Source organism: Macrobrachium nipponense, chromosome 22 (assembly GCF_015104395.2).
Source record: "Macrobrachium nipponense isolate FS-2020 chromosome 22, ASM1510439v2, whole genome shotgun sequence".
Taxonomy (NCBI): Eukaryota; Metazoa; Arthropoda; class Malacostraca; order Decapoda; family Palaemonidae; genus Macrobrachium; species Macrobrachium nipponense.
The window spans coordinates 69,019,921-69,034,920 of record NC_087213.1 but is presented as its reverse complement, the minus strand read 5'-3'; the positions used below and the strand labels follow the sequence as shown (position 1 = coordinate 69,034,920).

General features: G+C 34.4%; 1 protein-coding gene and 1 long non-coding RNA gene across 6 annotated transcripts in view; one reads left to right on the top strand and one right to left on the bottom strand.

Annotated features, from left to right (window-relative positions):
• LOC135198789 (uncharacterized) overlaps positions 1 to 15,000 on the bottom strand; it is a 358,657-nt gene that overhangs the window by 223,197 nt on the left and 120,460 nt on the right. The window lies entirely within an intron of this gene.
• Positions 1 to 15,000, top strand: part of LOC135198786 (proton-associated sugar transporter A-like) — a 216,099-nt gene that overhangs the window by 185,410 nt on the left and 15,689 nt on the right. For all 4 annotated transcript variants that reach the window (XM_064226727.1, XM_064226728.1, XM_064226729.1 and 1 more), the window contains exons 5-6: positions 7,478 to 7,586; positions 11,548 to 11,700. In XM_064226727.1, the coding sequence (XP_064082797.1) occupies positions 7,478 to 7,586; positions 11,548 to 11,700 (262 nt within the window). The remainder of the gene's footprint in view (positions 1 to 7,477; positions 7,587 to 11,547; positions 11,701 to 15,000) is intronic.

The window sequence follows — 15,000 nt, the reverse complement described above, 5'->3', positions numbered from 1 at the left end:
AGGCCTAGGAACAATATCTTGGCTTTGAAAAATGAATAATTGCATAGGCGAATATTTGCTAGTATTCCACTATTTTTTTTAAATATTTAAGAAAATCCAAATATTCCTCTAACACATATAAAGTAAGTGTTTTCAAGATAATTTCATTGTCGTTACTCAGTGTAGACCTACTTATGTTACACCGGGTGGTTGTTGTTGCACCGACACTAATGATAGATACGTCACACATGCTCCCCTCACACGTTGATATCGGTGGGCGCATTCTACTTTTGTATATACATATTTACATTTTTTCAGCATTGACGTGTAAAAGCAATCAAATAGGACTATTTCAAATTTTATGTTGGCTTTGGAAGTATCATTAATGTTATGACAATTTTTTTTCGTGTTTCTTTTATTTATTCGAACTGATGCTTGATGACGACTTCATTTTGGTCAAATGCTTCAGCGATGTGTGAACGAAAGATTTGAAAATGTTTCGAAAGAGTTTTTTCTGAAATTTGATACACGTGACATTTTCTTACACTTTTGAAATATATGACAGATTTCACTCTTATGAAACATATTACGCATGTCCATATTGTATGCAATAATCGCGTTTCCGCATTGAAATAATAGATAAATATGGAGCATGCTAGGTTGCCAATTAGTGAATTTAGAACAAAATCCTATGGAGTCATGTCGCATGAGATTTGAGCATCACTGTACAGTTCACGTCTTCCTTACAGTATATTTTCGCTTACTCAGGGAGTAAGACTACAAATGACTTTGTTGTTGTTGGGGAGGGGAGGGAGGGGAAGAAAAAAGTCCAGTGGAAGAGCCTAAAAATGCCTGAAAAAGGTGTTTCGCTTTGAGTTAAAGTTGCAGGAATTTTAGGATAGGATATTGATGATCTATTTATTAGAATGGAAATGTAAAAAAATAAATAATGTGCATGTTAAACAGTACAGAAAAAATATTTCTAATAAAATATAGCGTATTTATTTTATTTCTCGTTGGTGAAACAAGGATCTTATTTCATGTAGATTTTAGCACGTTTAAATTTACGTTAAGTTAGGAATATAATGTTTACAGCTTTATTCGTGAGGGGAAAATCTTGCACGCGTCCGAGTAAGCTGAAGGCCTGATCACGCGTTGTGTAGATACATCGATATAATTTTAAAATATTCAAATAATATATACAGCATTGAAGGGAGTCAACGCTTTCAGCAACAAGTCTCGACCACAAATTAAAGAGAACAAATGAATCACTCCTAGTCAACCTTATCGTCATGGGGGGTGGGGTAGGGGGTGGGGGTGGTTGTTATCCACCTTTCTTTTTAATTCACTAATGGTTCGACCATAGACAAGCCTTCCCATATTTTTTCGTCTCTGTTGATTAAATTTACATTCGGTAATGAGATTATCTAAGAGTTGAAAAATCCACATTCTCTTCTGGGTGACGATTTTCCCAAGGTATGTTACATAACCTCAAAATCAGATTAAAGCTTATGATATTAGTTTTAGTATATATGCATTCGCAACCTCCATATTTCTACGTCAAAAACCTAACGAACTTATAATGTGACAGACAGAGAAAGAGACAGCGAGTTCATCCTAATTTTATTCCTCGAAGAGACTAAAACTCAAAACGGGAGAAATTGATAAAATCTTTGTTGTTTTTATAAAAAAGCAAAAAAAAGTCCAACATAATCGATCCATATAATGTATGCAACATAGCCACTATGATACACGAAAAGCGGTATAAAAGATTTAGTAAGGAGTACAGAAATAAAAGGCAGTAGTGTCATTCGCTATTGACTTAATATCTCTCATCTTTCTTTTAGAACACTTCAATTCCTTCATTGCTAGACGTCCTCATTTTAATTAATAACATTCACTTAAAGCTACGAGTTTATATAATAAAGCTTTTTTAAATAGCACCTTTTTTTTTTTTGCAGCGAGTTGAATTTCGTCGGCTCTTAAATGAAGCGCGGTATTTCATAGCCAATTCTTCCACTGGGTATAAGCCCCTTAATTATATCAACAAAAATTTTTGTTGATCGTTAAATTACCAAACAAGTCTCCGTCCTTCCACTTTAATTTAACGATCCGTTTCTTCACAATATTTCTGACAGCATACCAACATTTGTCCATAACATTCCTATTCAAAGATCGCAGAAGACTAATCAAGAGTCGAAGTTTACTTTATGATTGTCGTTGAAATTTAGAAAATTTGCAGCACTTCTCATTCACGGTAAAATCTAGACCCCAGGATATGTCATGAAACGAAAGCTTTTTTTTATAATTCCTTTTTTGTAAGTACGCGCGTATGAATGGATATCGTATGCATACGAAAATTACTTGACTATGTTTTTCATTTTTGCGAAATCACAATAAAAAGTAATTATTCATCAGATATCACCTCAATATTCGCGCAGAAATTACATATTTTGTTCCAAGGTATTCATCGATTTATTTAACTGAGAGCGAACCTCCGTGGATTTAAAAATTAAGCAGCATTGATGTCCATCGGTTTTTTGTGCACTAGCACTCACCTCAACACACAAATACCCTTAACTTCATCATCAAAATACAAAGAGATTCGCATGAAAGAAGCGCCAGTACACGACCGATACGCTGCCACAATCTCAAAACCAAAAATATCCTCAAAACCAAAAATATCCTCTATAACAAAAATATCCTCTATACCAAAAATATCCTCAAAACCAAAAATATCCTCAAAACCAAAAATATCCTCTGTACCAAAAATATTCTCAAAACATCAAGTATTTTTTATACCAAAATATCAAAACCAAAAATATCCTCTATACCAAAAATATCCTGAAACCAAAAATATCTTCTAAACCAAAAATATCCTGAAACCAAAAATATCCTCAAAACAAAAATATCCTCTATACCAAAAATATCCTCAAAACCAAAAATATCCTCTATGTAAATCGCAAGCAAATACCACAACAACAAATGAATAACTTGATAAGTTACCTACAAACCAACCCCCTCCCCCAACACTTACAAACAGTCACCCAAGCCTTCTATTTAGTCGCGAAGAAGGAAAATGCCATCAATTCTCTAAAAATCATAATGACGACCTGAGGAAACAAAACGATCACCATCGACAAAAAAACCACACAAACAAAAGCTCAGTTATAACAGCAACCAGTACCTCGACTTGACTGCGTCCTTTTCCCATTTACAGAGAACACCTCACTGTCTCTGTCCCCGCCCCTTTTTGATTGACGGGGTCAGCTTTGAGCAGACGAGATGATTGGCGTTTGCATCGATGCAACGGAGCGTTTTCTGGCGACTTTTCTATTTTGGCTCCCAGACACCAAACAAAAGTCTCTCCTTGTTTAATGGATGGGAAAGCTATTAGGGGCAGATGCCGGGGATAGGGTTGCGGGAAGGAAGGTTGATTTATAGAGACTAATGTTCATAGGACATGTTGAAATTGAAAAAGAGAAGGAAAGAATTCTATTGGGAATTTTTATACAAAATTGTTGATTTTTTTATTTATTTTTTTTTCTTTTTAATCTAAAACAAAAAATGCAGCATGCATCATTTCTAAGGCTTGTCAATTTTTCAAATTCTCTTAACTACTTTTTATTTTATTCAATTCTTCCGCATGGCTTTCTAAATCTTACAGTAAAAATATATTCAAAATATAAATGCTTAAAACGTCAAAGAAATGAATGAACCACAATACTTAGGATTCATTTTAAGGAGCAATAACTTAATGAAAAAGAACTCAAACCGCAAGTTAGTTGTAACAAAACAAATTAAAAAGACTGGTTTAGCCCTTTAAGAGTAACACTAAATGAGTCAAGAAATCACTTTGATATTGTGTCGTATCTCAGCCGTTTATCGTTTTTTCTAAATAAAGTGAATCACATTTAAATAATCACCGAAGTTATGGAGAACATGAATTTCAATGCGGCCAAAATATCAATTAATTTAACAAAAAGCATAATGAAAATCTTACGGATATTAACTTTCAAAAGAATAGCTTGAAATGCTTCCCACATACACTCGCCCACTTCCAGACAGTTACCCATTACTTCTATTTAACCATAAACAAACAAAAAGGTACACATTCTCTAAAATCATAATTACGAAAAAAAATTTAAGTTGAAAAAAAATGAGCAGCAATGGAAAATGAAAACAACATCAGCATCTCGCTTTGAATGAGTCTTTTCATAATTTATAGAGAACAACTTCACTGTCTCTGTCCCCGTCACTTTATGATTGACGGGGTCAGCTTTGAGCAGACGAGATGATTGACGTTTGCATCGATGCAACGGAGCGTTTTCTGAAGATTTTTTTTTTATTTTGGTCCTCAGAGATAAAACAAAAGTGTTTCCTTGTCTAATGGATGGGAATGTGATTAGGGAAAGATGCTTAGAAAAGGGGTGGGTGGGGGAAAGATGGAGATTCCTTTAAACGTACCACAAAATGTGTGTATTATTAAATGTCTGAAGTTGGAAATGAAAGGGAAAGAACCCAGTTGATAAACTTTCACATAATATTGACTGAATATATATTAAAATTTTTAAAACAGAGCTGTACTATCTTCTATTTATAAGACCAGTCATCTCTGAGTCAAATTTTTCAACATGACTTCTTCAACCTAAAAATAAGGAAATGAAATAAAAGCTGTCGCAAACGTCTACACCTGACAGAAATACATGATCCAAAATGTTTCAGATTTATTTTAAGGAGCAAAAAACCCACTGAAACGCTTCTGAAAACGAAACCCTTTTGAAAAAATTAAAAGACGGGTTTTACTTAAAATGAAAACAATTTTAAAACACGCTAAGATAAAGAAAGCATCATCTAATCTTGCATTCTGAACGATACCCTAGTAGAAAAATTGAAGTGCTATGGAATACACGTATATTTAGTCGCGTTTCAGTCGTTGTTGTTTTTCGAAAATATAGAAAATCATCTTTAAATGATCACCGAACTTCTAAGGAACATAAATTTTCATGTGGCCGAGTATATAGTCATTTTTATGAAGGTATCATTTCAATACTGATAATGTTAACTTATGTATAACTTGATAAGGTAACCATAAACACTCGCACATTAAAACACACACACAGTTACCAAAGGCTCCTGTTTTGCCGTAATGAAACAAAATCCCACCGACTCTCTAAAAATCATAATTAACGAACCGAAGGGACAAAAATTGAATAAATAAATAAATAAATAAAAACTCGAGTTACGATGGCAACCATCACCTCGCTCTGACCGAATCCTTTTCCCATTTACAGAGAACACCTCACTGTCTCTGTCCCCGTCCCGTTTTGATTGACGGGGTCAGCTTTGAGCAGACGAGATGATTGGCGTTTGCATCGATGCAACGGAGCGTTTTCTGGCGACTTTTCTATTTTGGCTCCCAGACACCAAACAAAAGTCTCTCCTTGTTTAATGGACGGGAAAGCGATTAGGGGCAGACGCTGGGGAAATGTGTGGCGGAAGGACGAGCGTTCGTTTAAAAATTGGGCGAAATTTCAGTCTTATTCTAAATGTAAATATAAACTGAAAATGACAATGATAGAACTATATCGGTAAATAGGGAAATATAAAATTGATGAACCAAAGTACTTCAGGTTTATGTTAAGGAGCAATAGAACCAAATGAAAAACTTCTGAAACCGTAAACTTGTTGACAAATAAATGAAAGTTTGGTTTAGCCTCAAAATGGAATCAATTTGAAAACAAACTCAAAAGAAAAGAGGAATCATTCAATCTTTTGTTTTATTTAAACTATACGCTACGAGTAAAATTGAATGGGTAAGGTAAACCCTAAAATATATAGCCGTATTTCGCGGTTTTCATTTCTTTCAAAAACTTAAATTTGATTCAATGGTAAGTAATGACTGTTCAGACTTAATATATTATCACCGAACTTCTAGGGAACATTAATTTTCATGTGGCCAAACTACCACATAATTTTCTCAAAATAATTCTCATAGGCTTGAGAAGATACCAATAATAATTATCTAATAAATAAATGGTATAGGTTGTATCTGGTGATGGCTGAATGACAGAAACAAGGAAGGAGGCCCAGGTTCTTACTAAAGTTATTTCTATAAGATTTTTCATTCTGCGTTTCAAGCGAATTTACCGTAATTATAACATTTTTGTGTGATGCTTAGAAGCTTCCTTTCCTTTTTTATAGCAATATCTGGATATTCTTCAAAATTATCGTTACACTTTCACCTTGTTATAACATTCTTGTGTGATGCTTAGATGCTTCCTTTCCCTTTTTTTTTATACAATATCTGGAATTCTTCAAAAATTTTCGGTTACACTTTCAACCTTGTTAATAAAATTCTGAGCTATTCCTCTTCTTTCTTTTATTTCAAGAAAACAATATCTGGCAGTTTTGCCATATTTATTTATTTATTTATTTATTTATTTATTTTTTATTTATTTATTTATTCATTTATTTACCTATTTATTCATTTCATGTTTTCACCTTTTTAGCATCCCGCCGTCAGACATACCCCAAACAGCCAACACTGATTACCATATGTATTCATTTATTTATTTATATATTTATCTATTCTTCTACTTCATGTTTTCACCGTTTAGCATCCTGCCGGCAGACATACCCCAAACAACCAACACTGACAAACACAATCTAGACTTCAATTATCCACCAGAACAAGAAAAATACCATTTGTCTGAAGCAAAACCAGGCAACAAGATTAGGAAATAGGCCAAAAACATAGGCTCTCGTTTCACCTCCTTTAAGTATATGAGTAATAGCAAAGTTGCTCACATGAGGCGGCTCTGTAATTGTTCATCAGTATTTTCTCGAGAATCAGACGCACCGGTCTGAGGGTCATTTACTCTGCTCTGGGGTGTAGGTTTTATCACTTTCATAGTTTTATATGGCTAAGGGCTACTAAAGCGAGTTGTATACCGCCATCGTTATTATTATTATTATTGTTGGGCATAGTTTTCCACGTCGAAAATGATGATAATGGTTGAAGGTCCACAATAATATAGCATGTGAGAGTTGATGGTCTTTTAATAAATATTAATAGCTTTCGAACCTTGTGCTGGGTTCATCTTCACTCAAGTGATTATTATGAAAAGTCATAATATTCACTTAACTGAGGATGAGCCTAGCACAAGGTTCGAAAGCTATTAATATTTATTAAAAGACCATCAACTCTCACATGCTATATTATTGTGGACCTTCAACCATTATTATTAATTATTATTATTAAAGTCTAAAGATAACTTTCAATTCAATTCTTTAGTATTCATGTCTTGATACTGTGGCAAACCTATTATAACGCCTTGCTTTATCCGACAATCCTCTTGAAAAAATGGAAAATCTCATATTACCCCAAAACAAAGTAGATAACAATAGAGGACACTGAAAGAGGAATTCACTTCAGTGAAGTGGACTTGGTAACTATTACGGACGGCAGTTTGTATTATCTAATTGCTTATTCCAGGTGAGTGAACTTATCGGGGCAACGGAGCCAGGTATGCTCAACGCTACTACAATCACCTCGGTCGTCAACTCTCTCCCAGATAACTACACGCTTAACCTCAACGAAACAGGTCAGATGATTCTTTTGTCGTTTCTTTTTCCTTTAAACTAAACTCTGCAGTGGTTCTCAGTCTTTTTTTAGTGATAGTACCCTAATTTATGTAATCATTACCGCATGAATAATATATATAATATTAATATATATATATATATATATCATATATACACACATATACATAACTACATATACATATATATATATATTCACAATTACATATAGATATATATATATATTATTAGATTATATATATTTTATTATAAATATATATATATATATATGAGCGTGTGTGCAAATAAATTATCTGTAAAACAGGATACGTCTCAAGTATAAAGGGCCAATAAAACACACCGATCCGGTTTAAAGCGAAATGGGCCTTTTATACTTTTATATATATATATATATTAATCATATATATAAATATATCTATATATATAATATATCTATATTATACATATCAGTAAGGACACCAAGGCCAAAACCCGGAACAGCTTTTTGTACAACTTTATTGGGACATGTTTCGAGTAGAACTATCACTCGTTATCAACCAACAAAATTTAAAATGAATGACATTATAGTTCTTGCAATCAAATTCACAATAATAAAATGATATGTATAATTAAAAAAAATTAAAATTAAAAATTGCTAAAGGAAACAATTGAGTAGATAAAATAAAATAAAGCAGAATGCAAATTTAAGTCACAAAAACGGATGGTACAAAAGAACAGTAAATATACTAAGTCGATATACAAACCAGCTGGATGCAGACTAAAAACACAAAAGTGAGGTAACAGCTACATTTCTAGCCAAGGAAGGCTTTATCTTAACAGAATATAAAACTTCTGAAATGTCGAAATAGAAAAATCATCGATATGTAAAGGGTGACCAGACTCCTCGCTGTGTTCCCTAATTAGACTATAACTAGGTCTTGTAAGATAATTGCCTGTTCGAAATGACCTACCAAGGTGCTCAAACCATCTCATCCAAGCTGATCTGTTAGTTTTTCCAACGTAAGTGGCATCACAACCACTGCACTGCCATTTATAGATCAGATTGGACCGAAGGCTTGTTGGTATAGGGTCTTTAATTTTAAAGAAATTTCCTAATTTATTTTGTAAAGTAAAATATATTTTGATATCTAGCTGAGGGTAACCAATGCACAAAATAGAAATTAATTGCTTTTTTAGATCGTAACTATGAGTTCCAGTAAAAGTTAAAGGTAGATAAATAACAGGTTTCTTTATGTTAGGAGTAGTTTCAGGTTGTTTGTTTACATATAATTTTGAAAGTTGTGTTTTTAGTCTGCATCCAGCTGGTTTGTATATCGACTTAGTATATTTACTGTTCTTTTGTACCATACGTTTTTGTGACTTAAATTTGCATTCTGCTTTATTTTATTTTATCTACTCAATTGTTTCCTTTAGCAAATTTTAATTTTAATTTTTTTTAAGTATTAGCTATCTTTTAACGTACTCTTATAATTTTTATACATATCATTTTATTATTGTGAATTTGATTGCAAGAACTATAATGTCATTCATTTTAAATTTTGTAGGTTGATAACGAGTGATAGTTCTACTCGAAACATGTCCCAATAAAGTTGTACAAAAAGCTGTTCCGGGTTTTGGCCTTGGTGTCCTTACTGATATATAGATGGCGCTTCCCTGCTGGTGTTTCAATTACTATATATATATATATATATATATATATATATATATATATATATATATATATATATATATATATATATATATATATATATATATATATATATATATATATATATATATATATATATATATATATATATATATATAGATATACGTATATATATATATATATATATATATATATATAACATACATATATATATATCATATATATATATATATATATATATATATATTGTGTGTGTGTGTTAATATGTTAGAGTAGACAAAATGATAATATTTTTTTTTTTAAGAATTCTCCGAACTTTTTGTTTTTACAAAAGTTCACTGAGATATTCTAGCCAAGACAAAATTCATGACAACCTTGCGGCCCCACTAGGCACTGTCTGTGGCACCCCAGAGTGCCACGGCACCCAGTTTGAGAATCACTGCATCTACAGTGACGACCTAATCAAAATGGTTGACGTGATATTGATTTTCTCCTTCAGTTTTAATGAAGCTTGGCAGCGGAAGCTTGATGAAAGGAAAATAGAATTTTCGCCAAAGACCAAGCGCTGGGACCTATGAGGTCATTCAGCGCCGAAAGGGAAGCTGACAGCAAGAATGTTTGAACGGTGTAACAGGAGGAAAACCTGAAAACAGTTGCATTATGAATCAACTGTTATAGGGTGGAAAGTCGGACGGATGAGAGAGACTATGAATGGAGACACAGCAAAAGGAATGAAAGGGATTTCACCTCGGGGCAAAGAACCTTAAGTAATGCTTACAGTGCACCACATAAGGTGCACTGACGACACTAACTCCTCCACCCTTTAGGAGTGGAAGATTGAGGGTGTTTGGGAGCTGCAGAGCGCATGCGCCAAAAATATAAGATCATAATAAAGGATGTAATTTTAGAACCATTGTCCTTTCTCTATTTTTATATATGGATATACTGTTCTAATTTGTAATTTTTTTTTATGTAATGAACGTTTCTGATTTACTGTGGGATATGTTTACACCATTCTAATCTTCCGGAAACTTAATTTTTTGCCGTTATGAAATGTAGACTGAAAATGCAAACGTAATTAAGGTTAACAATAGATTTTTTCCTAGATTCAACTTAAAATAATACTGAAAAAAGTCCTAACTTAAACTGCACATATAATTACCATTTATGTTGGTATTAAAAGAAGTGCCACCAATGAATGTAGATGAATGTAACACAGAGAACGTTTCAATCTCCATCGCAACTAGATATGCGAGCCCCGCTGGGGGTCCGAAATTATGCTCATTCGAGCTAATTGTCGTCTGCATGCAAAATGACCCAATTAGCCGAAATCGTGAAACACAGATCAAATGAACAAATAAGAATGCATATGGCCAGAACGATATTAATGAAATGAAAAATATTACAAACTGAAAGCGAACCATACAAATGATGAAAAGGACATGATTGAACTCGAATCTATATGGCCCAAAGAACAGGTATAATTAAACATGATTACCTGAAAAAGCATGAAAACAGATGACCAAAGTGATAAAGTAAGATGACATGAAAAAAGAAAAAGCTGAAATTTATATGCCCAAAAAGGACAAAATGTGAATGCAAAAAACTAACAGAGATAAGTAAGAATACTCATGGTCAACAGGACAAAATTGGATTACATATAGTCATAATGGGCAAGATTAGAATACACATAAGAATATGACATAGTACGAGAACACATGACAAAAAACATTTCAAGTCGATGTAGGAATACAAATGGCCAAGCCACTAAAATAGCAAACAGAAATACACATGACGACAAAGGATTACACAGAATTGAAAATAATCAAAGGCAAGGAATGCACCTATCTAAAAGGCCAGAGTACGTGTACTTGTGCCTTAAAACGAAGATATACAAAGCCATTTTATCGATAATGAATCAAAGTCAAAAACTGAAATCGGAGGAAAACAAGGAACAGCAATATCGAACATGATGTTTGTCAGTTGTTAAAAACCAAAAGACAAAAACCTATTTATGCGATATTTTGTAATCCCCAGTAGACTCGAAGATTTCTAGCTTCAAGAAATCCTTTTTAAATTATGCATAATTTTTCAATACTGATTACTTGAAAGAGAATCAAAGATGGCCGATTGACATTCCATTCTAGGAGAAATTCAAGATGGCTTCCCTGACCATTTTGGATCACGAAGAGTGAACGACGACAATCTTAAAGAAATTGCTAAAAAACAGACTGTTTATCTTTAAGTTTGTATACTTATATTTTCCCTAAGTTCATCTACTAACTGATTTATATTGCGGCTTTCTCTCTCCACAGATATAGCAGACGATACCCAAGTACCCACCGAAACGTACCATTCCCATCGATGGGGCATCTTCTTCACCATCGTGGGAACAATGTTGTTGGACTTCGACGCTGATGCTTGTCAGAGTCCTTCCAGGGCCTATCTTCTAGATGTTACCGTTCCAGGTAAGGTCGCCCTGATCATTCCAGCAGGTTAAGCAAAGCCGGTAAAATGCCAAATCGACTAGTGATGATTTAGTTCAGGAAGAATGTCTTTATAAAAGGATGTAGAATCAGATTTCTCAGAATCGTATGTTCCATAGCATGCATTTCGTTCTATAAGAAAAATAATAATAAAAAAAAATGTATAGAACCTTCCTCTATTCCACTGAGTTACTTTAACTATGATGAAACAGTTTTTGAAAAATCTAAGCTACAAAGGTCAGTGGAAACATTTCATCACAAACAGTTACCGTAATAAACATTATATCATGATCCTTAGTTAATTTAGTAGAGTAAAAATAACCAATAATCCAGTTACAGCGGATTTCAACTAACGACTGTGTTCTGAAAATTATATATATTTTATTTTTCAGTTTTAAAGTCTTATGCCGCACTTTATCTAGTAAATTTTTAGAGCACGCAGAATCGATCATGCCCGTAACGATATTCTATTCTTGTAGCATAGCCCTAAAATAATTCATGGATAAAATTTTTTTTAATCCCTCATTTTAACATGAGCGACGAAAGGAATAGGCGTTATACAATACCCAGAAGAGAAAAAAATGACAACTACTCTTATCAACTCGAACAGCTTCCACCCATGAGAGATAGCGGAGAAAACCTTGAAGTGTTAATAAAAATGCAAAGAACGATCAGTAAACTAGTTTACTGGAAAACCACCCACGCTTTTGAATTTCCACTCAGAGGACCTAAGCCCTGAGCGCAATGGGATATTAGAAAACAAGTCCCAGCTGACTCCCCTCCCACACGAAAATACCAGACAAAACTATTTCGGGCCAAAACGCGGGAGTTGCAGGATCATCAATAAGTCAGATCCTTTACCAAATGAAGTCCCTTCATGGCCAACAGGAGCAAGGGAAGAAACGGGGGTAGGGGTGGGAAGGAGGGGGGGAAGGTTACGGACCTCAAATTTTCAAGTTAAACTTGCCTACAGTAAATCCGCGGCGCTTAGCAAAAGGCAATTCATTCCCACCGCAAAATCCCATTAACTCGCGCTTCATATTCGGAGGACAGAGTTCGGGAAATCTCTCTGCAAATCCCTGGACGAGGGCTCTAGTTAGCAGGGTGAAATCGAGGAAACTCTATCCGGGGAGATTGTCTGAAGAGCTGCAAGGAGCGGTGGAGGGGGCAGGTTGAAACAGCCGGGAATGGCAGGCTTCATCACGAAGAATTTAAATAATAATACAAAAGCGAAATCAAAAGGGGTAAAGTAGAGGAGGGATGACATTTAGGCTACACAAACTCACGATATATATATTTGCTTGTCATTTATCATGATGTAACTTTGGGTTTATGCAACTCTTTCTGCTCCGGTTAGCCTGTTCTTCTTTTAGTTGGATAACTCAAGCTTCATCGGCGAGATCTTACTAAAGCAAGTATAGTATATTCACATCAACCATGCATGTGATGTCTAGGCCCGTCCCTTACGACGCTCCTGATTGGCTGTTGATAAGCCAATCAAAGGGCTGGGAACTCTGTCTCTCTCAAGAGAGTTCACATAGGCAGTATGTATGTTCCACCCTCCTGAGGGATGCTTTTGAAAAAGGTATCCCTTAGGAGCGGTGGAACATAGCTCCTACCCATGTGAACTCTCGAGAGAGACTGAGAGTTTCCAGTCCTGTGATTGGTTTATCAACAGCCAATCAGGAGCGTCGTAAGGGACGGGCCTAGACATCAAAAGCACGGTTGATGTGAATCTACTATAGCTCCCTTTACCTCAGTTCTTTCTTCAAGATCATTCATTCTACTTAAATACTTCTAAATTCCTCCTTGCACCCTCTCTCTACCAAAGAGGCGATGCTTTTCCACTGCTTTGACTGCTCCTATTTTATTAGGATAACTCAAGTTTCCTTCAACTAATTAGTTCCTAAATTCCGAGGTTTTTCTTTCAGACTGAAGATATGGAATGGCGCAAATACAAGTCATTCTTTCTGGTGGAGTTAGAAATGACCCAGACTCCTGTAAATTTAAATGAGATCCTTAGCAAAGATCTTTACCTTTGGAATTTGCTACGACTTTCCAAAGTGACGAAATTAAACCAAAGTCACGTCTTTTGCTTCTTCCCTTACAAGACAAGTTCGCAAAATATCTACAAGCAGTTCACTGAAAACTAGAATTATTATTTGTATGATATTAGAGAGGAGAAAATTAATCTTAGGTCGAGTATTGTTTGGCACCAAGGTAACCTGAACTTTGCCAACCAGAAGACAGACTGATTGACTGATAAACTATGCCGTAACCTGGCGTTGCACCTCTTAATGAAAATGAATACTGCTTTTCTTCATTTAATTCACATACCAACAATATTCGTAAGAGGAACCATAATTTTTCTTTCATTAGATTAATGAACTGACTCAATGAATCTCTTTTACAATTTTTTGTGAAAACAAAAAATGAATTAAAACTGAAATTGATGTGTAGGGAGATGTACGAATGCGTGCTGCATTTTGGTAATCTCATTTCCAATGAGTAGTTGTGAAAAAAACTAGAAGACTCTGTAAGCTTTCCGGGCAAGAAACAAAAAATGTGGATTTTTTTCTGTATGCTTAAATTTTCTGTGGCCTTGATTGATTCCAATATTGACTCCACCCCGTTTGGGATCATCAATTGCACTGCATCTAGAACTTGGAGAATAAATCACTGTCTCCTAAGAATGCATAGAGCACCACTACTTCAAATACCTCAAAGATAGAGTGGTGCTCTACGCGCTTTTAAAAGACGGTGATTTAGCCTCTAAGTTCTAGATACGGTGCAATTTATGCTCCTATACTCTGTTTTTTTTTTATCTGTCCATCCGCCTGTGGTGTTTTTGTATGGTAACACTGCGTCCCGGGCTTTAGATAGATACGCTATGTGTAAGTTTTAGGTAAATAAAAGGATATCTGGGTGTACATTTGCAACTGAAAAGTGTTTTAATAATTTACTGTATGCGAATTACACCGTTAATATTCGAAATAGGATATTATTATAATCGTTGAATGTAAGCTGAATGTAACTATCTAAAGCCCGGGACGCAGTGTTACCATACAAAAACACCACAGGCGGGTGGACAGATGAAAAAAAACGGAGTATAGTTTGGATGAAATCAATATTGAAATCAAACAAGGCCATAGAAAATTAAAGCTTACAAAAAAAATCCACATTTTTCATTACTTGTCCGGATTGCTTACAGTCTTCTAACAAATGCAAACAAAACGAGAATACATCTTGAGTACTGTTAGAAGTTTTCAATAAGCCAATTAA